The following is a 25,866-nucleotide window of genomic DNA, read 5'->3' on the forward strand; positions in this document are numbered from 1 at the left end:
AGACTTTCTAATTCTTTCAAAGGCTCACAGTTCACTAAGTGCTCCAGTTGCCTCTGCGCTGCAATGATCATGTACTTGCTCCTTAACGAGAAGGTTGCAGGATTGTATTAAGACGAAAATAGGTGCGATATAAACAAAAAGTGACTTATCTAAACTTGGGATCCACAACAGGCCTGTTCCACTTGTGTGTGTGTGCGTCTGGATGTCTGAGGTGATTGGAGAAACTAACACACGTCGTGTTGGACCTGCTGACGGCTCGCCTCTGTCTGAAGGTCCGAGGCGTTACTTGGCAGATGAAAGCAGAAGCTAAACCTACCGGTGACCCGCCTGGGGATCAAACTCGCTAATTATTGTCACAAGATGGGGGATTAACGCATTTCTGAAATAGCTGCCTGTTTACCCCCGCACAGACCGGCCATTATAAACACTTTCTAATTGAATCCTAATCGCCATCAAATAACCGCAGCCCAGTCTCGCCATTAGTTCATAATTCTTTAATTGCTGGAAGTGAAACCTGGACCAACCGGATTCAAAGCGTGATAAGACTGCGGAGCAATTAGTGCTCATAGTCGCGTGCACAAGTCCCTAAATCGCATTTAGGGAAAATAAACTTGGGAATAAAAGTAGGTCCATCACACAACTTACCTTTACGCGCTTTAAACAGTAAACCAACGTTGACTGATCTGGAGATGGAAATATGAAAAAAAAAGGGAATATTATCAAAACACCTTCACTTTAACAAAACTATATTCTGCCATAAGAAGTCAGAGGCTTCAGTTTTCTCAGCACCTGCTCTAACAGGTTTATCTGCGCCTGCTGCAGCTGATCTATTATTTTTGAAGTGTTACTTGGTGATCAGGAGTTTCCAAATGACGCTTTCTAATGTCAGATTTCATTCTCACCAGTTCCTCAAATTCTAATAAATCCAAGTTCCATAAATTTGTTTGTGAAAATGTATTTTTGAAGCTTTATTTTATTTTGGTTTGATTGGTTGAAAACGGTGGTTCAGTTATTGAGTAGTTTGAGCAGAACTTAAATATAACTCATAAATAATTATACAAATACATATATATGTTCTTTAATTAGTTAGATCATTCAAATGCCCAAGACTTTTCTAAATTCTGGGTTAAAAAGAGTAAATCTGCAAGTTGTGATTGGAGGCCCACGGAGACATCACGTGGTTTGGGTCGCTGACAGTATAAACCCTTGGAGACGGGAGCGCACGTGGGTGACGCTGCAGGGCCAACCCTCCTCGGGGTCCCTTTTGTTGAACCATCAAACATAAGCACCTTTGGAGATCCCGAGGGGTTCAGATGAGAAACAGCTATCATCTTGTGCGCGCAGAGATTACTTATCAGCGGCACAGCCATGTCGAGGTCTTTTTACGTCGATTCTTTAATAATCAAGGATACGGTGCGCCCTGGACCGCCAGAGCATCCGGGACAAGACTTCCTTATCCCCATCAGCATGCACTCTCCGGGCGTCATGACGGTCGCCGCTCCGGTGTGCCCTTCCAGGAAAAATGGGACTTTCTGTGTTTGCCCGCTGTGCGTCACGTCCCACATCCACTCTTCCCGCAGCGGCATTCCCATGCTGAAGGCTCAGTTTCCAGGAGCGGAGGCGCAGTACTGTCAGAGAATAACGCATCAGCAGTCTCCCGCAATCGCGCACCCGGGACATACACCTGTCTGCACGCCGACCTTCAGCGTCACAGACCCCAGGAGATACCACTGTCTTTCTATTGGTAAGCCACCTGTTTGCTCCAGTCTCCGCTCACAGTCAGGAGCACTGCTCGGCACCTGTTACACTTTATGATGCATTTTCAGGCAATTAGATAAATGTCAATTCTCGGCTTTTACTCACAACGATTTTAGCGCAGCGTTTTGTTCCATTTGCATATTTGATTGAGTTTAGACTTGTAGTACTAAAAACCTAAATATCTGACGTGAAATGTTTTTTTCTCTCTCCAACAGGCTCCTCTGAGAGCAGCCACATACAGAATGGGAAGAGGATGCGCACGGCTTTCACAAGCACACAACTGCTGGAACTTGAAAGGGAGTTTTCCACGAACATGTATCTTTCGAGACTCAGAAGAATCGAAATTGCCACGTACTTGAACCTGTCAGAGAAACAGGTGAAAATCTGGTTTCAGAACCGCAGGGTGAAGCACAAGAAGGAGGGGAAAGCCACACAGAGGAGCGCGCACAGCGGTTGCAAGTGCACGACCGGTCACACAGACTATTCGAGGTCGGAGGACGAGGAGTCTCTATCTCCGGCCTCTGCTTCTGAAGAGAAAGAGGTGTCACCCATCTGAGAGCGACGCGACTCCCCCATTCCCACTGCTGGCACCCACCCTGCCCTGCTACAGTTATGGGTTACAGCATTACGCAACCTCTGGGCCAAAAAAAAAAAAAACCCCGCATGAAGTCTGAGAAGAAGTGTTGAAAATGTCATTTGCTCTCCACTTCAAGTTTATCCTCCTTTTAAATTAAAGGAATAATATGAATACATGTTTTAACACTGTCGTGAAATAATGGGAAACGTGACCTACTGTGCGCCCTAATAGACGGATGTATTTTCTCACCCACATACCCAGGTCTTGTTAATTACCCCCAGTGAATGTTCTCAGTTATTGCCCCATGTCCCATTACTGTCGGTGAGGCAGTGTGGTAATGAAAGCCCTTAGCAATAGTATAGGCCTAACCTGTGTGGAACCTGTACGCAACTATTTGTAAACTATGTATATCTGTATTTATTGTAATAAACATGAGTTGACCTAAGAGGCTGCCAATGTGCTGACTTGAAAAATTAAGTTGTCAATACTGCAAATATTTCCATTATTGATAAGAATTTGAAAAAAAAAGTGTATTTTTGCATAAATGTAAGTTGAGAAACTTAAATTTTGCCACAAAAATGCACTTCCTTTATCACTGCACTGCAAAACACATGTAGAATATACTGCTTTATTACTGTGATTATTATCAATTTGTCATGACATTGATTACCAGGAAGCTCTGGTCATAAAGTGATAAGAGTGAGAATACATATAGTTTGATGCAAAATGTACATAGGAGTGAACAAAATAATTGAAACCCTTCTCAGTATAACACCACCACCTCTTACTCCATCTTAAATAATGTCTCACACAGTCGCCTGCTACTGAGCTGCACTGCACTGCACAAGGTTTCTGGTCATTCTGCCTAAAATAAGCAGCATCTATGAGCAGCTATCATCCATTACAGCTTTTACACAATAACTCCCCCCTATCCATTGACAACTGTTATTATAAAGTTCTCATGGGTTAGGGTTAACCCTAACTGTCTAATAGAGCCAGTGTTCACTTTACATGATGTAAGCTTTTTAATTCAAAGTGGATGGAGTGAGCTATATGAAAGTGTAGCTGTAATTTCTCCTTAGATCTGACCACAAAAGGGTACCCGATAACGCCCCTGGGGAGCAGCCAATAGTCCATTAATGTTCGCCTTTGAAAAGATTTTGGTTGTCCAAAGCGAGTTTAATTGCGTTTTCGGTCCCACGTTGGTTGATTATGCTGCTATTGCTTGAAACCACAGAACAAGGATATATAGAAGTGGGCAAAGGCTTTGACAGGTTAGATTGTCCTGCCTTGGGACTCGCATTTAGCCGGAGACCCCCGACGGCTGCGTGCTCAGAGAGCTTTGAGAGACAGCGACAGGGTTCCTCCGAGCGACACAGAACGATTTAGTCACTGTTTCATTAGGCACTATTTGAACCTTTCAACTTATGGTGAATTAAAAGGGGGGCACGCTCAAATGGAAAGACTCTGAGGGGGGATTACGTGGGAGGGGCCACTGGAAATTAGCTGACGCCTAATTTAACTCGTTTCTGTCAGAGTTTGGGATACATTCCTAATTGAGAGGGGAAGCAGGTGAAGTTTTGGTCCCACGCAGACCCATTCAGAGCCCGAATAAATGGTCCCCTTTCACATCTCGCTGATGATCATATATTATTGGGGGAAAGCCATCTAATGAATATATATTGAAGTTCCTATTAATCGAATTAGAGTTCCCTTGCAGGTGTGAAAGACCAGCGATTAACAAAGGAGTAAACCGCAGTTTTTAGAGAGACCCCCCCCACCCTCCCTTTTCAGCCCCACAGGACGTGACCTCGGACTGGAGGCCGCTATAATGGGCTGAGGCTCATTTTAAGAGATGATCTATTTGTCCAGGCAGAATGTTCATCTCTCCCCAAACTATCAAACCGCCGATCACACAGCTTTACCCTAATAAATGTTTAAAATAATGCAACTCACACGTCAGATGGAAGGGACTTTACCTAAACCAGACCACTCCAAAGACTCCAGGCCTCGGCCACCATTGAAAATGTGGCAATTACGCATGACAAAAGACAATTAATAAGAGCGCTTTTCAGGCGGTTGCAGCTGCTGTCTCATGTGGAGAGACAGAGGCTGCAAGAAGCTGAAGTGCCGGTGTGGAATAGAGGGGAACAGCGTTGTCTTTTTCCCGAAGAGACGTCCGCCTTTACTAATGAATCATCCTCCATGCATGTGGCCTGTACTTCCCACCTGAAGCTGCAACACATCAGAGAGCGTCCGGAGAAGAGATGCTTTCTGATGTGCGTTTTCTGGGGGGGCACTCCTGGCACAAACTAGTCCCCCCCCCCACACACACACACACACACATTTTACACCCTGTGTTGAGTTAAACGTGCATCTTCAAGGATAATGATGGTCGACTGTTATCAGGCCAGATATGGCGCAGATGGGCTCCAACTACAGTGGAAAATCTCTAACATTTAAGCTGTTAGATTTGGTATTTTGGTAAATAATTGGGCTAATTTGTGCTGAAGGGCGAATCTTCCTCTTGTCTGTGTGTGTGTGTGTGTGTGTGTGTGTGTGTGTGTGTGGAGAGGAGGGGGCTGTTAGTTAATCATAATTGTGACCTTATAAAGTGAAAGTCAAGTGGGTAAATCTATCTTTGCATAAACAAGGTCAGGTGCATTCACGCACAGGGTCAGTGGAACAAACACTAGAGAGTTCATTTGTTTTTGTTGAGCTAACTGCGTTCATTTTGCAGTCAAATTGCTTCCATTCAATATACAGTGGGAAGGTCATTTTTTGTTTTTAAAGACCTAATTTGTGTTTAGTGTGCACACGGTTGAAATGTGGTCAAAGTGTCCTCAACATCTATTTAAGCTGTTTAAACTGTACCGTGTGAAAATTACAAATACAAACATGTATTACAGCCTAATTCTTCTTTTTGTTTTCATGTATTTATGTTTTATCCCATACGACAGATTTAGTTGATTTTTCTGTTTCAATCCAAACAAACTCACCTTTACTTGCAGTCAGTGGCTGATCCTCTCCACAAGGCCTTGGAGTCTCTGTCCATCCGCTGCATCAGAGAGGCCAAAGCTCCTGTGAAATAAAAACAGAAAGATTTTTTTTAAATGTATTTAGTCATTGTTTGGAGAGATGGGTGGGGGCGGTAGTTGTACTGAGGGCAGAACGCCGCCGTGTGTGGTAAAGACACATTTCAGCACGCTGGACAGCTCCCTGAGGGACCTCCGCCCGAAGGCCACCGACAGTCTGTGGACTCATCCTCAGACACGCACCACATCCCCATCACCCCCACCTCTGCTCTGCTCTGCTCTGCTCTGCTGTGTCCACGTCTGCTGTGGTGCGATAGGTTGCATGTGCTCTTAATCATGGATGTGCAGGTCGTAGGGAAAAAATGAGTCATGGCGATTAAACAGCTTTTAGACAACAAAAACGTGGATGAGCCAGAAACAGGCAGAACTCTAAATGCGTCTATTATTAAAACATTAAAGAGCAGCCTAAAAGTGAAGTTATAACACTAGTTATACCAGGGTGTTCTTACTCTCGGATCAATTGTCTAGTTTTGACAGGAAGGACGAACCATGTGTCCAAATGATATGAAATAAACGCTCAGTCTGGTCTTTACAGGGAATTTGACATACTTCCTGTGTAATAAGTCTGCTTTGCACGTATGTTAAATTGTAAGCTACTTAATTTGTTTCTGATTTTTTTTCCCCCCCAAAGCCCTCTTGTGGACAGTTAGAGGAAGGACGGGGCAGGTCTCCATGGAGAGGTGATGTGTAAGCGATGATCCGGACTGTGCAGGTCTCCGCCTCTACCCATCAGGTTCAAAAGTGCCCCATCATCTTATGAAGGATCCAACTGTTAGGACTCAGCAAACACATTTCATTGTAATCATCTGTGGAGAAGAGGTGCTGCTGGGGGCCTCCTTGTGTCTTGTTGTGTTCAGAAGTATCTATGGTGGTAGTTTATTAAAGGTTTAATGAACGCAGATTTTTGCCTTTTGTCATGTTGAATTTGTTAGAAATAGATATATTTTTAAAAATCAGTAACTGTTGTAAATCTGCCTCTAAAATGTAAATTACCTGAATGTGATTTTCTATGTAAGTTTTTTTTTAAGCAAAGTGTTGAAGTAAAGACTTAAAGTGAGAACCTTAAACCGGTTTGAGGTAAGCTTGGTTTTCCAAAGTTGAGATCCTTTGTTTGGAGAACAAGGACACTGTTCTTGTGGGCAACATGTGGAAGTGATTGCGCCAAGCGGCTGCATGGGGCCGAGAGGAGGAGGAGAGAGGGGGGTGATCATCGGCCCCGGGGCTCTGCTCCATGTAGAGACACCGGTCCGATGCCCCTCTTCTGCGCACAGAGATAGGTGATTCATAGGGGCCCATTATTCTTCTCCTGCCCGCCAGGAGAGCCCCGGGGTAAGGGCGTTAGAAAATGATGGCTGCGCCAAGAGGACTCGGTAAACAGCTGACGCATGTGTGCCAGTAAACAGAGGTCCTTTTAGTTCTCTGTGGTGCAGAGAAGAAGAACTAAACTGATGGTGTAACTTTAACACGATTTAGGGTGTGTGTGTGTGTGTGTGTGTGTGTGTGTGTGTGTGTGTGTGTGTGTGTGTGTGAGAGAGAGAGAGAGAGGATATCTGGCTGGTGATATGATGGTGTTGGAGCGCCCTCTAGGAGTTACGCGCTCAAATGTTCCCAGTTTCTGTCGCTCAGGAGCCGCGTCCACTCACCGAGCTGCCATGCATCATGCAAAATGAGAGATAAATGCAAATTTGAATCGTAGTCTGGTTTTTATCACTTGGTGATCTAAACTGCTAACTGTTGCACTCAGAAAACAAAACCGAATTTAAGACAGTGACACATCAACAGACGCACAACAGCTTAAGTTATTTAAAAAAAAAAGAAAACAAAAAAAAACACCCCAGACCTTCTCCTGCTCTCCAGAAGTTGTGGTATCCAAACAAAGCCCCATGAAAATGCCATTCCTCCCTCACTTCGGCGGGGACATTTCACTCCCCAAATAAGCAGACTCTTACTTTGAAAAGGGGTCCAGCGCTGGAAGGGAGGAGAGGGGGGGGTGTCATTTCCTGAGAGTTATTTACTTTGAGCCAGATGATTTTTCGGGGGGCGGAGGAGAAGGGGGGGAGGAGGAGGAGGGTGGACTGTAACATTGAATCAGTTACAGGTCGCTTAGCCGGAGCGCAGTTGAGAGGACGGTCGCGGATGCGGACAGAGGGTCGCACATATGCTCTCACAGCGCAGGACCTCTGAGGATTACAGCCGCTGCAAAGGACCCTCACTGCGCCTTTTGGAGCCGCCAATTCACTCTGGATATACTTACACGAAAGGAATATAAAAAGGGGATTAGTAAAAGGTAATTGAAAGGTTGTTGGAAACCAATAGATGATTGAAACTACTTTGTGTTTGTCTTTTTAAAAGTTTTTTTTTCTTTTTTTTGTCGAAAAAGACGCGGGGAATCTAAAACATCAGATTCTAAAGGTCTAATGGGAGTTTAATTGCAGGCTTAGTTAGTTTATCCAATCATTAGATTATCCTCAACTCTGGAAAAGTTTCTTGAAAAGTTTTATTCGCCAAAATATGAAGTCATCTGGTGCCCTGCGAGTTGCATGCGACTCGTGCATTAGACAGTATATTCTATATATTTTATTTAGCCTAGATGTGATTCCTGTTCCCCACGCACCATATGGTCTCACCCCTGGACGCCGAGCAGGGAGATGTCGCTGACTGTGCTGGATAAAAGCGCTCGGTTTCGGCCTCACAGCTGGAGGTGTCACCTCGAAGACTGAAGGCACCATTGTGGGATGCTGCCTGGCATTTAATGGGAAACACGTTGGAAATTGTACATCTCATTGTTTTCTCGTCTGGTGGTGGAATGCGAGGAATTAAAAAATGGAAAATAGGCACCGGAGGCGCTGGAGTGAGTCCAGTCTGAGGCTCCAGAGCTGCAGCTGAATGGATCCAAGAGGAGAAAAGAAGAAGTGAAGAGCTGAGTGTGTTTTGGAGCTACGACGCATTCTTCATTAACCACCTACCCTGCTGTGCCACCGGGGGATCTTGCAAAGGAATACAGCTTGTGGTCTGAATTTCTCAAATATTTAGATATTTTACACCGCTGTGCATCAATGCTTGTATTTTCAGCCTTTAATTTCCATGGAAATCCACCTTTTTGACTTGAACTTTTTGGACTGAACTGAGCCGTATCACCATCCGTGGAGGGCAGAAAGTTGAGACAAGACTTATCAGCTGTTGCTCAAGTGTACCCATCCCTGCAGGGAGACATGCATTTGTTATCTGGCACATTTGTTGGGTCGCTTGGTGTGAGCGGGGAATAAAAAGAAGAGCAGGACAGCCCGACTGCCACTCCAGGCTCACTTAGATTTACGCGCAGTGGCTGGAGGATCCTCGCCAAAACCGAGGCAGAGAACAAAAAAAAAAAAACAGAAAAGAAAAATCCCTTGTGGAGATTGTCTGAGACAAGGCGTGTGCGCAAACACGTCACAACGGACCAAGCACTTTGTCAGTTGATTCCCACGCCAATATGTACTTTTGTGCGGAGTGGGCCCACTAATTACAGAGTTAAACAAATCCAGGTTGGCCGTGGATAATTTAGCCAGAGCGCACAGCCACGGGAAGCTGTGCAAGGTCCCAATGTTTTATTGTTTGGGGACACTGGCCATGGAAGAGACAGAGCACCCACAGTGAAGGGAAAAAACGTTTCAGTTCAAAACGAAACTATTTAGAGTTAAGTAACTCCTCAAGTAGAGATGATTTGGATGGCGATTGTTGGAAGAACAGCTGAGGTTGATGGAAATTAAAATCTTTCCAAGCTTTTTTTATTTTTTTTTTGAGAGAGCGCCTGTTGGACTGTGTGGCCCCTGATAAAAACCCACAGACAGACAGACAGACAGACAGACAGACAGACAGCTCTGTGACTAATCTAAACAGGACAGGATCTGTGTGATGACTTGAGTCTGGACTAAACCTGAGAGTTTCTCCATTAGGCGTCCTGTAAATATTTAGTTTATAATAACAATAAAAAAAAACACATACATATAAATCTTAGAAATCCCCGTTTTCAGTCAACACAATGAAAACTAGACGTTTTTTTTCAATCAGCGCAATAGAGAGACTGTAGAGAGGCGACTGGGCAAACTGGAGCTAATTACATTTAAGGAGGTTTGGGGCCTTAAACATGTGGACTGTGTCGCCCTCTAGCGGCGGTCTCCGTGCACACTGTGCGCGCTGAGGAGCGCCTGTCTGTCCTCTCCATCCTGCGGATTCCTCTGACACAGCCCCCCCACCCTGACTAATACTCCTGTGTTACACTTTACATTCTTACTGTCTCAGATGAGAGACCACTGGTGTTACTGTGAACTTCCCCAAATCCCTCTAGAAACCTGTTTATTAGAACAAGAGTTACCGAACACGGGCTGGACTTTACCAGACAGTAAAATGTCAATAAGCAATTGATTTATTGACCAGATACTTCAGTTATCAAATTGGATGAGACGTGGAGACAGTGGTTTCATATCTTATCAGGGCTCCTTGCTGACTAAATAAGTGGTATTTCTGTCTCCGCAGGCCGGATCATCCATAGCCATGGATGGGGTGAGGACGTGTGTCGTCTCTGGGGCTCTCTTGGCGGTGCTGGTTTCAGGTAAACACGCAGAGCTGTGCACAATATTAATGTTTTTTCCCCCCCTTCATTTCGTGACACTCCCTCTAATGTTTTCACTCACCCTCTTTCAGTCACCTGCGGACTGTCGCCACCCACCATTGTGTCTAATGAAGAGGAGTTCATCCTGCAGCCCAACTCCGTGTTCAACATCAGCTGCACCGGTAAAAGAAACGTGGTGTGGGCCGAGCCCCTGCCCAAAAACACCTTCGTGTACCCGGGCTACTACACGGCGACGCTCTTCATTTACAACGCGACTGTGGAGAACACCGGATACTACATGTGTACATACGAGAGTCAGGAGGAAGAACCGGAAGAAGACAATGAGGCGGGAATATATGTTTTTGTTCCAGGTAAGTCAGGGGTCAAAGGGGGTGTGGGGAAACTTAAAGACACACCACGAGTGTGTGGCCACAAGTACAGATTATGGGACAACAGGAAAGGCTAAGACTCAGAGTAGCAGTGGCATAAGTGGAGATTCACAAGAACTAATGTAAAGGTAGCTGACATTAGTCACCATGAGCTGGTCATACCAGACCAGGTGAGGCAGTGACAGCCCGACCCCAGTGTGTTAAATTGAGCGCTTTATTGCTTTTGAATCCAACTTTTCATCTAAATAAAGAATAATGTGCCATTTCTTCCTCCAAAAAGTTTCATAGCCGAGCTTTAAATTAATGTAGAGTCCAAATAGAAATAGCATAAGTGTACAAAAATAAGCACAATGGAGCACTTTGATGATTTTCAGTCAGATGTTATTACTCACAGTGACCTCATTCCCTCCTTCATGCACCTAGATCACCAGGCTCCATTTGTCCCGGACACGCCTGATAACTTGGTGGTCCCCATGGAGTCGGCCGGAGTGCCCATCTCCTGCCGTGTGTCCGACCCCTACTCCAACGTCCTCCTGAGGAGCGTCCCCAGTGGAGAGGAGATGCCTTCCTACTACGACAACAAGATGGGCTTCTTTGGAAGCCTCCTGCCCGGACAGTACCAGTGTGAGACCACCGTGAACGGCCAGACAGTCAGGAGTGCCATTTACACTGTGGAGCCTGAGAGTAAGTGAAGATGAACACATCATACAAAGACTTAGATTTGGTGTTGAATGAAAAGATTGAATCTATCTGGATCTTCATACGCTGAACGACTTCTAATGAGTAAGAGGGAAGTTATTATTATGTCTTTTCAAGGAGCAACTACATTGACAGTGATTTCAAGAAGATTCAAAAATTGCACAGCTGGAAACCATTTATGAAAGAAAAAAAGAAACTGTGTTTACCACGAGAGGGCTGCAGGGTGATCTCACTGTATGAGAGCCATGACATTATGTCATTATCACAGGGGGAGCTGACTTAACACGCCTGTTTTCACTCTATGTATGTGTGTGTGTGTGTGTGTGAGTAATGACGACCTGCTGAGCCACCACTCGGTGATAAATGAGCTCATGGTAATCAAGTTGTCACTATCTTGGGACGTGTGAGATGACAGCGCTGATGTGTGCTCTCCGCTGATCCCTCTAGCCCCCTCAGACATGGAGGACTTTGACGTGGAAGTTACAGCCAGAGAGGAGACGGTGAGAGCAGGGCAGCCTTTTAACGTCATCTGCGTCGCTCCCCCTGGACTGGGCTTCCAGCAGCAGTGGCTCCATCCTAAAAAACAGGCAAGATGCAGCTCTTTCCCTGTCTGTGTTTTTTTTTTTTTTTTTTTAATTTCAATCTAGTCTCCTCTGTGGCCTCATCCAAAATCAGCTTCAACTTCCAAGTCTTCTTGCTTGCTTTCCTCCAACCTCCTGTCATATTTCCATGTCATTTCCTACCCAGAAGCACTGAGCCTTAAATTAGCCAATAATGGTTTTGGACCTAAACCTAGCAGCGGTGAAAGTGGAATATAGCTCCAAGGACGACGGCCCTTAGTGGTTACAAAGTATGCGTTAGGAAAGCAGCGACTGAATGTTGTGTCTTCATTATGAGGACATCAGCCAAACGGCTCCTGCTGCAGTTAACCCCATGTGCAAGACGCCGATGGGAGAGTTAAAGTTCAGAGCAAATGGCCTGAGGGGAGCAGGAAGCTCAAAAGAAGGGAAAAAAAAGAAAAGATAGTAAATCCTTTGACCTCAGTGACCTTTAAACATGTAGGACAGATGCTGTCCGCACATTACAGTCCACTAAACATTAAATGCTTTTGAAGTGTTCGCTGAAAGGATCTGAAGGAGCTCTATGTGTAATTTATGTTTGTTTATATTTATATTCAGATTCTCAGTCTATACAGCACGTTGTCCGCTTTGCTGCACGGGGTTCCTCTAAGCCTTTTTCCAGAGATGGTGAGGGAAGGAACCCTGGAATCTTGACTCCTTGCAATTACAGGCTTTTAAAAGGCTCTGTGATCCTGATTTATCTCCTGTGGCCTAGCAAGTGTTTTATGCATTAACCTTCAGCAGCGCGACGCACCGATTCTCATACATTGTACCTGTAAAACGGAAAAACACAGTTTAATAATATCAAATATCTTATTACCAAGTTTTTTTTTTCTCCAGTGAGTAGGCTCTCAAACTTATATTGTTCTTATATTCTCATAGGCTCTGGATGCAGTTCAGATGAAACAGGCCTTTCCTGACCGGGTCGTCTACACCCTCATTATCCCACAAGCCACCTCTCTGGACAGCGGCACCTACGAGTGCTCCATCACCCACGAAGTCAGCGGAAAGGTCAGAGTCGGCAGCGTGGCCGTCACCGTCGTCGGTAAGCCGGACAGGTTTTCTTGATACCTTTTTAATGAGTTTTCGGCAGAACTGTGATAGTGTGAGGACGTGAGCACCGAACTGCACCCTCTTAATCCAAATTTAACATTCTCATCTTCATCTAGGTAAAAGTGTCGTGGTTTCCCATATGCACACAAGGTGCTTTTAGTGGTGTGTGGAAGTCATTTTCTACCATCTGACTGTAAAGCTTCACCTCTGCTTTCAACATCAGCTACTGTGTTTTATGGGATGGCTTCAGCAGATGTGTGTCAGGCCTTCGTTTCACCTCAACCCTCAATCTCAGCCCTCTGTTTTCACTCAGTGAATCTATTACTTTACCGATTTTCATCCACGATCACCTGCTTAGTCTTTTTTTCTGTTTTGTTTGTCACTTTAGAAGAGGATTCCTTTGTGGTGCTGGACCACAGTGGGATTTTAGCCACGGAGTTTGTCAGCCTTTTAGAGGAGACAGAGTTTACCATCCTCATTGATGCCTACCCAGCCCCCAAAGTGATGTGGCTGAAAGACAACAAAGACTTACCAGAGAACTTCTACATCCTCACCAAAACTAGCCACCTCGAAGGGAACCGGTAAGAATAAAGATTTTGATTTGTTAATGTTTGAATGGATGAGGATTTCTAGCAGTTAATGCAGTTAAAGGAACAGGAACAGGAACAGGACGTTTAACTCTCTGAAAGAAAGTAGATACGCATATTTCCCTAATTGTCAACTTTTCCTATATATAAAAAGTGTATGCAAATTTTCTTTTCACAGGTATCAGAGCATTCTCACGTTACGGCAGCCTCTGGTGAAAGACAATGGGAATTATACCATCAGAGTCCTGAGTGGCTCTCGCACTGCTGAGTTCTCCTTTACCCTCAAAGTAAAAGGTAAGATAGATAGATAGATAGATAGATAGATAGATAGATAGATAGATAGATGATAGATAGATAGATAGATAGATAGATAGATAGATAGATAGATAGATGATAGATAGATAGATAGATAGATAGATAGATAGATAGATAGATAGATAGATAGATAGATAGATTTGTGATGTATGACTGATTGTGTACATGTCTTTCTTTCAGCCCCCACTGCAGCAATGTTCCCACCATCCTCAGCCCCCGTGCTACTGCCACAGGTAGAGGAGATGGTTGTGCCCCTCCACACTCCTTTCACCTTGACCTGTCGGGGAGAGGCCAAACTAGCCTGGGAGACTCCGCTCGATGTGCCCGAGAACACACAGGAGGACAAGAGCGGCCTGTTTGTCACCACCATCACTGTGGACAAAGCCACTGCTATGCACACGGGCTACTACGTCTGCTTCTATAGTAGAAATAGCACGGAGGATACAGACGACAGCAGCATCTACATCTATGTGCCAGGTACGGGGTTCACAGCACCTTTGAGCTTGTGTGTTTTTGTTGTTTGACTTTATTATCGAGTCTGATAATCTGATTTGACTCCAATTCAGATCCTGATGTTCCGTTTGTGCCATCGCCGGTGCCCTTCGGCAACCACGTCCTGTCTGACCACGAGGAGATGGAAATCCAGTGTCGGGTGTCTGATCCCAGCGCTAATGTGACCCTGCTTAACGTTGACACCCAGCAGCCTGTGCCCAGTGTTTATGACAGCAAGAGGGGCGCTTTGGGAGTATTTACTGCTGGAACCTACGTCTGTAAGGCCCTCATAAACGGAGAGGAACACTACAGCGGTGAATACATCGTCCACGGCTGGACAGGTTTGTGTTCGTGTAAATCTGTGTCAGTAGATGTGTGTAGTGTCACCTTTCAAATCTGATCTCTCAGCTCCATGTTCTCTTTGGTGGATCTGTGCCCTCCGGCAGGCATTTTGACCGTGTCAGTTGTTGTATCTCAGGTGGCGCTGCGCTGCATGTTGAGCTGATGGCCAAACGGACTGCCCTGCTGGTGGGAGAGACCATCACAGTTACTTGTGTGGCTCGAGGATCTGAGATTCTGGAAGACCACTGGAAATACCCTGGCAAACTGGTGAGGGCACAAGTCACACTACGCAGTACAAATAATTCAAACTCATCGTGTGTTTTGGCAACTGTCGGCTAAAAGTTACCGTTGTTCAGGTCCTATTGCAAGTGGTTTGAAACTCAAAGTACCCGATGTTGTTTGACAGGCTAATCGCGCAGTCAAAACAGTGCATGAGAACAAGAGGGATCAGGAGATCCTTTACACCCTGACGATCCCACAGGCCTCCACCAAAGACAGTGGCATCTACTCTTGCTCCATCACTGATATCATTACTAATGAGAGCCAGACAAAGCAACTAGCTATTCGAGTTTTCGGTATGAAAGCTGTGTTTTGTTTACTTGGCATTGTTTCATGAATTCTTCTCTTTCCTGCGGTGATGAATGAGTGCTGATCGTCTTCTGGCCTCTCCTCTCTCCTAACAGCGAGTGAGTTCCTATCCGTCCATCCGGAGTTTGGAGAATTTGAATCGTCAGAGCTGGACGAGGTGCGGGAGTTCAGGGCCGAAATCAGCTCCTTCCCCGGCGCTCGTGTCACTTGGCTCAAAGACGGCGTCCCACTCAGCGATGTGACAGCGGAGATCTCCACCAGCCTCCGGCAGCTCAGCGAGACCAGGTGAGACTCCCATGCAAGTTCGACTAATGACAGCAGAGCTAATGACAAGCACAGAGTTAACATTCCCACACGTTAGCCGGGCCTGTCATTAAGGGTTTAGTGCGATTGTTAACCGTGACTGTGTGTTTATTGCAGTTTCTGTTTTTGTTGCTTTGTGTAGCTACATGAGTGTTCTTACGTTGATCCGGGCCAAGGAGGAGGACAGTGGGAACTACACCATGCGAGTGGAGAATGGAGACCAAAGACGTGATGTTGGATTGATCCTGGAGGTCAAAGGTCAGAGAGAGGAATGCCCCAAACCTTTCATTACCTTTATTTCCTTGCGCTCACAACCTTTCAGCCCCAGTTACAGTCTGTCTCTTTGTCACATATTTACACACACCTTTCTACGCTTACCCTCTTCTGCTGGACTATGTTACAGTGCCTGCAGTCATTGTGGAGCTGATGGACATCCTACATGGCTCAGCCACAGGCCAGTCTGTGGTGTGCATTACTCGAGGGCAGCCCACTCCTGTGGTGGAGTGGTTCATCTGCAAGAACATCAAACAGTACGTTCAGTCTTCTTCAGCACAACATTCAGCAGCCGATCAATGCTTCTGGCCCTCTCAGCCCACACACATACAGTCAGTGCACGCTCGAATTGATTATCTCTCTCTGTTGCTTTGCTCCCGATAAGTTGTGCCAATGACTCGTCTTCCTGGGCGCCTCTCCCCACCAACTCCACGGAGATCACCATGGACTCGCACTTTGACGAGGACAACAACCTGGAGAGCCAGGTCATATTTGGTCATCTGGAAAGCACACTTGCGGTGCGCTGCCTGGCCAGGAACGAAATGGCCGCCGTCAGCAGGGAGATCAAGCTGGTGTCCAATGGTACGAACACACACACACACACACACACACACACACACACACACACACACACACACACACACAGCATCCGTGTTTGTTTCCTCTAACTTTACCAAGCTTTTAAATCGACATTTGATGTTGTTGTTTCCACCTTGTTTCCTGTGAAGTTGCTTCCATTTCTGACACTCAGAGTGTGGCAGGCTTTGTAAGTGACTGTGTTCAGGGCTGTGATAGTGCTGTCAGTGTTGCAGCAGCTGTCAGATGATGAGTTTGTGGCAAAACAGCTGATAGGCTTTGCTGCGGGGAGAGGGCTCCTGTTCTGACAGCTAATACAAGGCAGCAAAAGATCGTTAGGCCATTTGGTTTAGCTTTACACCCTCATCCTCACCCCTTATCCATCTGTCCACTCCCCCTAAACGATAGCCTGGACCCTTCCCCCACTTCCATGTTATCTTCCCAGCATACCATGTGGTCCTAGTAGTCTGAGCATTCTATGGATTTAATTGTTTCTCAGGCCTGACAGACAACATTTTTGATGCAACACGTACAAAAGCTTCTCATTTGTCATTACAACAGACACATGTTGGCACATGTGATCAGTGCGCTCTCCATCTAACATGTATGACTGCTGGCTCTCCTCCTGAACAGGCCCTCACCCAGAGCTGACTGTAGCTGCTGCTGTGCTGGTGCTCCTGGTCATTGTCATCATCTCACTCATTGTCTTGGTTGTTATTTGGAAACAGGTACTGCTGCCATCATCCATTCTCGCATATTCACTCTCACCTATGCTTCTACTTAACCCAGATTTCCTGATTCATGTTTAAAGATTAAGACTGAAAATGAATGATTAGAATTAATGACGTTGGTTTATGTCCAACAATCCTCCGCTTTGACTTGACAAAGATTAATTAATCAATGCTCACATGCATTTTGTCTTCCAGAAACCACGGTATGAGATCCGTTGGAGGGTCATAGAGTCTGTGAGCCCAGACGGCCATGAGTACATCTATGTGGATCCCATGCAGCTTCCCTACGACTCCAGATGGGAGTTCCCCCGGGACAGACTTGTGCTCGGTGAGCTGATTGTAATTTTCAGTGAGCTAAAGCTGTAGTCGGGTGCAGGTGGCTCTGCAGCCTCCCTGCAGGGATGTTCTGGTCAGGACACCTCATTCATCTTGTCTTTAAAGTGAGGCTGTTCTAATCTAATCTGTCTTGGGCAGTAGGGGTTTGCTGGTTGGGGTTTAGTTTGACTCAGTGATCAAGGGGACATTCAGCCACAGATGAGAAAGCAGAAGGCAACAAAGTGCCTGCGTGTGTTTCTATGCTGGTGTTTGTGCAGCTTCTTTTTTTCTTTGTTGACAATTGATCCTATGACTCCTATCTTGTGCTTTTCTCAGGTCGTATCCTGGGCTCCGGAGCCTTTGGGAAGGTGGTAGAGGGCACCGCCTATGGACTCAGCCGCTCCCAACCTGTGATGAAGGTGGCAGTGAAGATGCTGAAACGTGAGTTAAAGGGATTACAATAGGATTACAATCACAAAGACATTTAAGCCATATTGCTACCAGTCATCTGATATGTGTCTTTATACCAGTGAAGCTCACTAGTTGTAGGCACTGGTCAGGTGAGGGCAGCTGTTGTTACTGCTGCTGATTTTGCCCGATTATCAACATGGACAGCAATTGGAGCAGCAGCAGAGGCTGCGACAGACAGCAGTGACTAGAGTCAATTAAGGTGCTTCAAGACCCATAGCGCATAATTTCCGCACTTTACGCCACAAATTGCACTTATTCTCTGAGTTATAACAGTCAAATCTGAACACAGAGACAGAACATACATATGTTTAGATTCAGTGTGACCTACACTTCCCAGGGATGTGTCAAAGTAATCTCATTATGGTTGTCTGAGCATTATGAAGTACACTGCAAACAAGAGTGCCAAAAGTTAATTCGGCATACTTTTAAAGGTGCCAAATTGAAAACTCTGCAATAATAAATGAAATCAGTTACCTAGGATATTAGGCCTGTTATACTATTTAAACCTAAAATGTTACTGAAAAAAATGAAAGTTCATCTTTCATTTTTTTCAGTGATTTTATTCAACCGGTGCAACTTGTGGGAGCAACAGTTGAGCTGAGGAAAAAGTGACGGAGAGGAAGTTACCACTAGATTCTTCAGATTATTAAAGACGCTGTTTTACAGAAAGATAGTAGTAGATAGATAGTAGAAGTAGTAAGTATTATAGAACTCAGATGAATTAGGTCTTGGCTGACTGTGTGGGTGGATTGTTTGAAAGTTTAAGTACGTGTGATGATAGTCATGATCGCTGCTCCTTCTTTCAGCCACAGCACGCTCCAGTGAGAAACAGGCCCTGATGTCTGAACTGAAGATCATGACTCACCTCGGACCACATCTCAACATTGTTAACCTTCTGGGAGCATGCACCAAGTCAGGTGAATAAGACACACACACATTGGAGATGTAAAGACACACGCGCTCATTCATAGGCAAACAGACGCTGTATAATTCCAGTTTTCTCTCGCTTGCAAATCAGGCGCCGCTTCACAAAGAGACACATAATAACGCCCACATTCATGCTACCAAAAATGTGTACACACACTCATTCAGCTTTGGCAATTGTACACAGCTCTAACGATCAAAAAAGGTTTGACAGGCCTCTGTCAGCTCTTGGTGGGTGTGGTATTTTAACAAGCTTTTTATGGGAAAGTGGAAGCTTGCCCTCTTGACTGTGCTTTTAGCTTTTACAAGCCTCTGATAAGATTAGCCTGCAGACTGACGCCGATGCACAACTATATCTGCTGTGTTGTTCACAGGCCCCATCTACATTATCACTGAGTACTGCTTCTACGGGGACCTCGTCAACTACCTGCACAAGAACAGGGAGAACTTCCTCAGCCTGAACCCTGAGAAAAATAAAAAAGAGCTGGACATCTTTGGAATCAACCCTGCAGACGAGAGCAGCAGGAGGTACCACGTTTATGTTTTATCCTTTTATCCTGAATAATTCTTGAAATTCGGGTGCTTTGGAAGATGTTACGGAAAGGACAAAAGAATATCGATTTAAATACAACTGTTTACAACCGTTTACTTCCCGTCTGCCACTCCCAAATATTGCAGCCATTGTCACAACAATCTTGTCTCACACAATCACATTCTCCCCTACCCCTAATCGGTAACTCTATCGCCATTTTCTCCATGGGTGAGGAGATTGTCTGGCGTCTTCACCTAATCAAATCGCCGTCTGAAGTGGTCTCAGCTTTCAACCTAATTTCATTGTGTTGGAGGTACCTGTTAATTCCGTCCGCCCAGACGTTCATGGTGAAACTGCAGCCCTCTCTCTCCCTCCGAGGCTCATCTGTGTTGATGGATGACTCACAGTGACCACACCTCGAATTGACCATAACATGATTTAATCCTGGCTACCATGTTAGAGCCCAACCACATCTTCCTCCAGCCCCAGCCAGAGGGGAGTGAGAGGATTTAAGGACACACAATAGGGGACTGAATAAGACGTATAACATAATGCATTATCACCATAACCCACAACCTGTCCTCGCCTCATCACTAACAGCATTCCTTCTCTGTGTCTCTCTTGCCTTTGCACGCAGTTATGTGATCCTGTCCTTCGAGAGCAAAGGAGACTACATGGATATGAAGCAGGCTGACAACACTCAGTATGTGCCCATGCTGGAGATGAGCAATGCCTCCAAGTACTCAGACATCCAGAGGTCTAACTATGACCACCCACCCTCTCAGAAAGGATCAAGTGGTACGCACATGCGCTTGCTTCCTCTGCTCTCTGTCCTCCTTTTCAGCCTCTCCTCTGAGTTATTGGTGTGTACTTGTTTGGCGTTAGTGCTGTGTTTGAGTCAGTGTTGGTTGAGGGGTCCACCCTGTCAGAATTTAGGACTGGTACAGCCCTGTAATTATATGGAGAGGATAATTGTAGCACATGCATAATAATGCCTGGTTTCTCCCTGCCATTAGGAAAAGCCAGGTTTGAGCAGCCAGTACTATATTTACAATACATGAACATATAGTCATGGTGTTTTCTGTGTGTTGTCTAAACCAGAGGGCGAGATGGACGACCTGCTGTCAGACGACATGAACGAGGGCCTCACCACCACCGACCTGCTCAGTTTCACCTACCAGGTGGCCAAAGGCATGGAGTTTCTGGCTTCCAAAAACGTAAGTTTAGTCCACAGAGGGACGATTTTGCTGGGCTTTTCATAGCACATAGGTCCTGCAGCACCGCATTTCCACACTTCCCGCTGAATGCGGATTTTGCCATGTGTCCTATATGATGACAACTGTGCCGGCCAAAGGAGCCTGAGGAAATCAGCAGTTGTGTGATAAGCAGTCCCATGAAGGCTGCTGAGCCCACTCAGGAGGGAGGCCAGGGGCTGAATATAGTAGCAGCACAGCCAGGGCTAGAATTACCAGGCAGGGACACGCTGCAGCCAGAGGCTATTCATTCAGCTTCATAGTTATTATCCCTAAATATCCAGTGGTCACAGCCATCCCTCCAACTGGCATGTTTATACAAAGTCCATGCTTTATAAAGCAATATGAAATGGCATTAAAAATGAACTCGGCTGAAATGAAATACTCACAGAAGTAGATGCAGTCAGTAGCTGCAGGAACAAGATATGTTGTTTTTTAAATGGTGTATGACGCAGTGAGCCACTAATCACCTTTACTTACTCTCTCTTTTGGCAGTGTGTGCATCGAGACCTCGCTGCAAGGAACGTCCTCCTCTCTCAGGGCAAGATAGTGAAGATCTGTGACTTCGGACTGGCCCGAGACATCATGCATGACAACAACTACGTCTCCAAAGGGAGTGTAAGTCTCCGTGCATACATAACTACCACCTAAACCATGCCTTTATTATATTTTTCCATGATGGGTTTTCCACGTGTGAATGAAAATTTCCTCTCTGTCATCACACAGACCTTTCTGCCAGTGAAGTGGATGGCCCCGGAGAGCATCTTTGACAACATGTACACCACTCTTAGTGATGTTTGGTCCTACGGCATCCTGCTCTGGGAGATATTCTCCTTAGGTGAGCCCCTGCAAACACATTAGAGAAAAGGAATACTTAAGACTGCAGTCGGTTGAGAAACTCATGTGAATCCCTTTTGGTCTGAAGGTGGCACCCCTTACCCAGGGATGGTCGTGGATTCAAGCTTCTACAACAAGATCAAGAGCGGATACAGGATGTCCAAACCCGAGCACGCACCTCAAGATGTGTACGTGATAGTTTGCGTGACCACTGTTCCGTTGCTGTGCATGACATAAAGCTCCCCTAACGTCCTGTCAGATGAGGAATGCGTCGGCCTGTAAACTCAGAACAGTTTGTTTCTGCTCTGTGTGATATACAGCGGCTGACATGAGTCACAGCAAAATTGCAAGGCACAGGACAGGTCGTACAGTTCTCTATGTTAACAGCGCCTCTTTTTGCTTTTTCAGGTATGAGATGATGATGAAGTGCTGGAACAGCGAGCCGGAGAAGAGGCCTTCTTTCCTGGGTCTAAGTGACACTGTTGCTTCTTTGCTGCCCTCCAGCTACAAGAGGGTGAGCCTCCTTGTGACCCCAGACCTCTGCAGAAAACCTGCTTTCTAATTTACCAGCTCCTCTTCCTGACCCCGTGGTTGGACGTGCACATTCTGTTCCTTTCTTTCTTTTTGCATTTTCTGAATGATTTACTTTTTTTTTTTTTTTTAGATGTCATCAAAATCTCCGCCCCCATGCTTCAACCTGTAGTTTTTGCCAAGCAAAGTACAGGTTGAAAATAGGTTTAATACACTCTTAAAGTAGCAGGCTGTTCATTTAAAACCTCTTCCACTTCCTCTGAGAGTGCATTAGAAGTGTTTCTGCAGGCTCTGTAAAACAGGGACCTTCAAGTGATTAGAGTGCAAATGCAGCAGCTGGATGTCAGAGCGGCTGGCCACAGTCTGGGTAATGACGCAGCCCCAGTTCTCGCCTCCACCACCCAACCTTAATTACCCCATTAAACGCCACACCACACATGGTACATCAAAACAGCTTTACCTCTGCCTCCTTCTCAGAGTTTTAATGGCTTTGGGCAGAGGAGGAACTGACTCTTGTTTTAGCACCTCGTGCTTGTGTGACTTTCAGTTTGGATCTCACCACCCAGCTGGCAACACAACTAGTGATCACACTCGTACCACAGTCCTCCTGTGGCTCTGCAGAGCTTTTTCAATTCTGTGCTTACGCTTGCACACTGTATTGTATCATCGCGACTTCTGTGCGGCTAACACAAATGTTTCTTTTGCACAGCATTTAATTCGAACATGTATGTCCATCTTGTGCAGCATTACGAGAGGGTGAACCATGAGTTCCTGAAGAGCGACCACCCCGCTGTGACTCGGGTGTGCATGGAAAACGACGACGCCTACATTGGCATCACCTACAAGAACCAGGGCAAGCTGAAGGACAGGGAGAGCGGCTTCGACGAGCAGCGGCTGAGCTCAGACAGCGGCTACATCATTCCCCTCCCCGACCTGGACCCTATATCTGACGACGAATATGGAAAGAGGAACAGACACGGGTAAATGGAACCAAACATTTAGCTCTACTGCTCTGTCTTCTTTATATCCCACCACAGATGGCACTAACCTACGTTGTTTACGTCCCCTGCAGCTCTCAGACGTCCGAGGAGAGCGCCATCGAGACGGGCTCCAGCAGCTCCACGTTTGCTAAGCGCGAGGGTGAGACTCTGGAGGACATCACACTGCTGGACGAGATGTGTCTGGACTGTAGTGACCTGGTGGAGGACAGCTTCCTGTGACGACTGTGCAGCCTGTGTAGCAGAAGCAGCAAGGAACAGGGGTGTAGGGATACAGAAAACCAGAGACAAGACTTGTAAATCAACCAAAGACTCTGCTGTCTACCCTCTAGCCCTTCCAGTCCTCCTCCTCCTCGAACGCCATTTCAGAGGACAGAACTAAACCACTTCCCTGTCTGGATGAGTCTGTGGTGACATTACGGTACTCGTTACTTCTCCCTGGACACTGCCTCCTGTTGGGCTGGAGGAGTGAGTGAGCATTGATGAACTTAAAGGACTCAAATAACCATCGAGCCTGTGCGTCGGATGCATCGAGACAACACAGATAAAAAGATAGTCGTTTTAATTTGCAGAGCTTTATTCTATCGGGCATTCTTTCAACAGCAATATAAGCAAAAAGGGACGAATTCAACATGTTGGTCAGCAACTCTAAATCAACCACAGGATATCATCCATATGATATATATTTAACCACTACAGATGCACTAAACAAAATGAGTCCAATACTAGCAACAGCATTCGCAGGTAAACTCACTTCACACTCACCTGCTGCAAGAGAAGCACCTGATGCTGGCACAATCAGTAGCTATATTCGGATTTGAAAGCACAAAATCTGGACTATGTGCATTTTATTTGTATATGACCATATAATGTTTTCAGTGGCTAAATACGTGCAGTAATTCAAATTTATTTTTTTACTTCATCATTATGTAAACATGTATTATTTGTGAATATCGAGTAGATGTTGACCATAGCTGTCTGAATGAAGCTTTTGAGTTGCGTGCATCTTTGCAGTGTCTCACCTTTTGCCCAAATACAACATCATGTTCTCAAATGTCGTCCCAGATGAAGACCTCAGTCCCGTTTGTCGTACAAGTGTGGGCTTTGGAAAACAAAGCGTGATTGTATTGTAAATAGCTCCAGAGTTGTTTTATGAGAGTTTGTTATTTGGATAACAGTATTTTATATAAGCACATATTAAGCTTCTGCACCCTCATTCGCCCCGGTGAAACCAACGCTTTTGATTAATCTGTTACAGCTAAGGGCATATTATTAATGTTCCTGAATAGGAATAACATCAAAACATTTGCCATCATAGTGGACGGTATTTAACGGTATTTGTCAGTAAGAAAGTTGCATGATAAATATTCATGTTTCAATTACAATCAGCCACTAAAAAATGGGATATGTGATATAAAAGGGTTCAAAGAGAAACCTAGTTCATCTGGTCAGTTAATTACAGGCAGGTTGTGTCCTAAAGTCTCATATTTTATCTACTGTCCTGAAGTCTATTAGCAGGTTCTACTTATACGGAGACACTAGATGAATTAGAGGTTCATGTCGATCTGATGTTATACATCAGTTATGTGTAGACTTGTTGTAATCCTGCGTATCTTCCAGCTACTGTACCAGCTGTGCCACTGCCTCCGCCTCTCTCTGTTGACTGTGATATAATCTGCAATCAGTTGTTGCACTTTCCTTTTTTCATTTTGTTTCGGATGTTGCAGAAGAATTAGCCAAACTGAGCTAAAAAAAAAAAAGAAATACAAAAGAAAGAGATGTCTTGCTTTGGCTTCAGATGTTTTAAGTAGTATGGATGAGAATATTTGTGCCGCGGGTGAGTGATGTGTTGTTGACGGTACAGTATCTGCAATTATAGGTAATCACACCCAATATGATGATTTATTCCTACGTGTCATTATTTTACATCATGTACATTCAGATGATTTATATTTCAATAAATGATTTATAATGTAAAAAAAAATAAGATATGTCCTCTCGCTCTCTATGATTTTAAAATATTACACAACCGCACAGAAATAATATAAGTAATAGAAGATTTATGATGTGCATATCTTTGTAGAAAAATAGCCAGATGAAAAATTGCGTTGTAAATTTTGGCCCACAAGGAGATTAGATGCAATAGAGGATGTCGCTTTCCTGGACAAGAATATAACAATATGAATAACATTAATACAAATAACGCAGGACTGGAAGAAGAAATGCTGCATGCCTTCACACACACACACACACACACACACACACACACAAACAACCAGTCGTGGGAGGAAAACCTTTATTATTGATGAAACTAAATGCAGTAATACAACAAAGTAGAAATACTTAATTACAAGCAAAGTGAAATGTCTCCTGTGACTGATATATTATTACAAATAACACTGTTAAATTGTTCAAACTGATGCATCAATGGACACATAGCATGTTGCTGTATCAGGTCGAGGCGGATGCTGCTTTTAACTACTTTAAATACAGTTTGTGGTTTGGTGCAGTGGTCTCCAACCGAAGAGTTGGGCCTCTACAAAGGGTCATAAGATAAATCTGAGCAGCCGTGTGGTGATAAATGGGAGAGGGAGGAGGAATAAAACAAACCTGTCCTCATTTATTAGACTTTTCTCCACTCTTTGTATTTGTTATAAAAATAAATGGATACGCCGACCTCAGTGACCTAGAGTTACATTTAAACTAAACCATCTAAGACATTAAAATGTCTTTAGTGGACCAGCTAGCAACCCTGAAACCTCTGAAACATGACAAGGGGCCCAAACCAGACACTGCTTTATAGTAAGGAGTCACAAACTAAAAAAGTTGGAAATCAATGGTTTGATATTTAACTATATATTGTATTTTTGTGTACAATCTAAACATGAAAAGTGCTGCTGTATCATAAAATAAAAAGTAAAAAGTACAACATTTCAAGTTCAGCACTTATTAATAAATGTACTTAAACTACTACTAATAATAATAATAGTGATAATAACAATAATAATAAGAAGAT

At 44.9% G+C, this 25,866-nt stretch overlaps 2 protein-coding genes across 2 annotated transcripts; both read left to right on the forward strand.

The window, feature by feature from the left end:
• The first annotated feature begins 1,368 nt into the window (after positions 1–1,368).
• On the forward strand, positions 1,369–2,314 carry gsx2 (GS homeobox 2). Its single transcript, XM_070832895.1, has 2 exons — positions 1,369–1,744; positions 1,974–2,314. The coding sequence occupies exons 1-2, from the start codon at positions 1,369–1,371 to the stop codon at positions 2,312–2,314; spliced, it is 717 nt and encodes a 238-aa protein (XP_070688996.1).
• Positions 2,315–9,963: 7,649 nt separating this feature from the next.
• Positions 9,964–24,812, forward strand: pdgfra (platelet-derived growth factor receptor, alpha polypeptide). Its single transcript, XM_070831910.1, has 28 exons — positions 9,964–10,021; positions 10,114–10,392; positions 10,834–11,094; positions 11,557–11,696; positions 12,612–12,774; positions 13,171–13,363; positions 13,548–13,663; positions 13,865–14,161; positions 14,251–14,517; positions 14,655–14,785; positions 14,925–15,093; positions 15,202–15,391; positions 15,552–15,667; positions 15,813–15,939; positions 16,068–16,264; positions 16,892–16,986; positions 17,185–17,317; positions 17,641–17,745; positions 18,582–18,692; positions 19,074–19,227; positions 19,869–20,029; positions 20,333–20,448; positions 20,980–21,102; positions 21,211–21,322; positions 21,410–21,509; positions 21,730–21,835; positions 22,597–22,832; positions 22,925–24,812. The coding sequence occupies exons 1-28, from the start codon at positions 9,964–9,966 to the stop codon at positions 23,070–23,072; spliced, it is 4,404 nt and encodes a 1,467-aa protein (XP_070688011.1). The 3' UTR covers positions 23,073–24,812.
• Positions 24,813–25,866: the final 1,054 nt, after the last annotated feature.

Source organism: Pempheris klunzingeri, chromosome 6 (genome assembly GCF_042242105.1).
Source record: "Pempheris klunzingeri isolate RE-2024b chromosome 6, fPemKlu1.hap1, whole genome shotgun sequence".
NCBI classification, from domain to species: Eukaryota; Metazoa; Chordata; class Actinopteri; order Acropomatiformes; family Pempheridae; genus Pempheris; species Pempheris klunzingeri.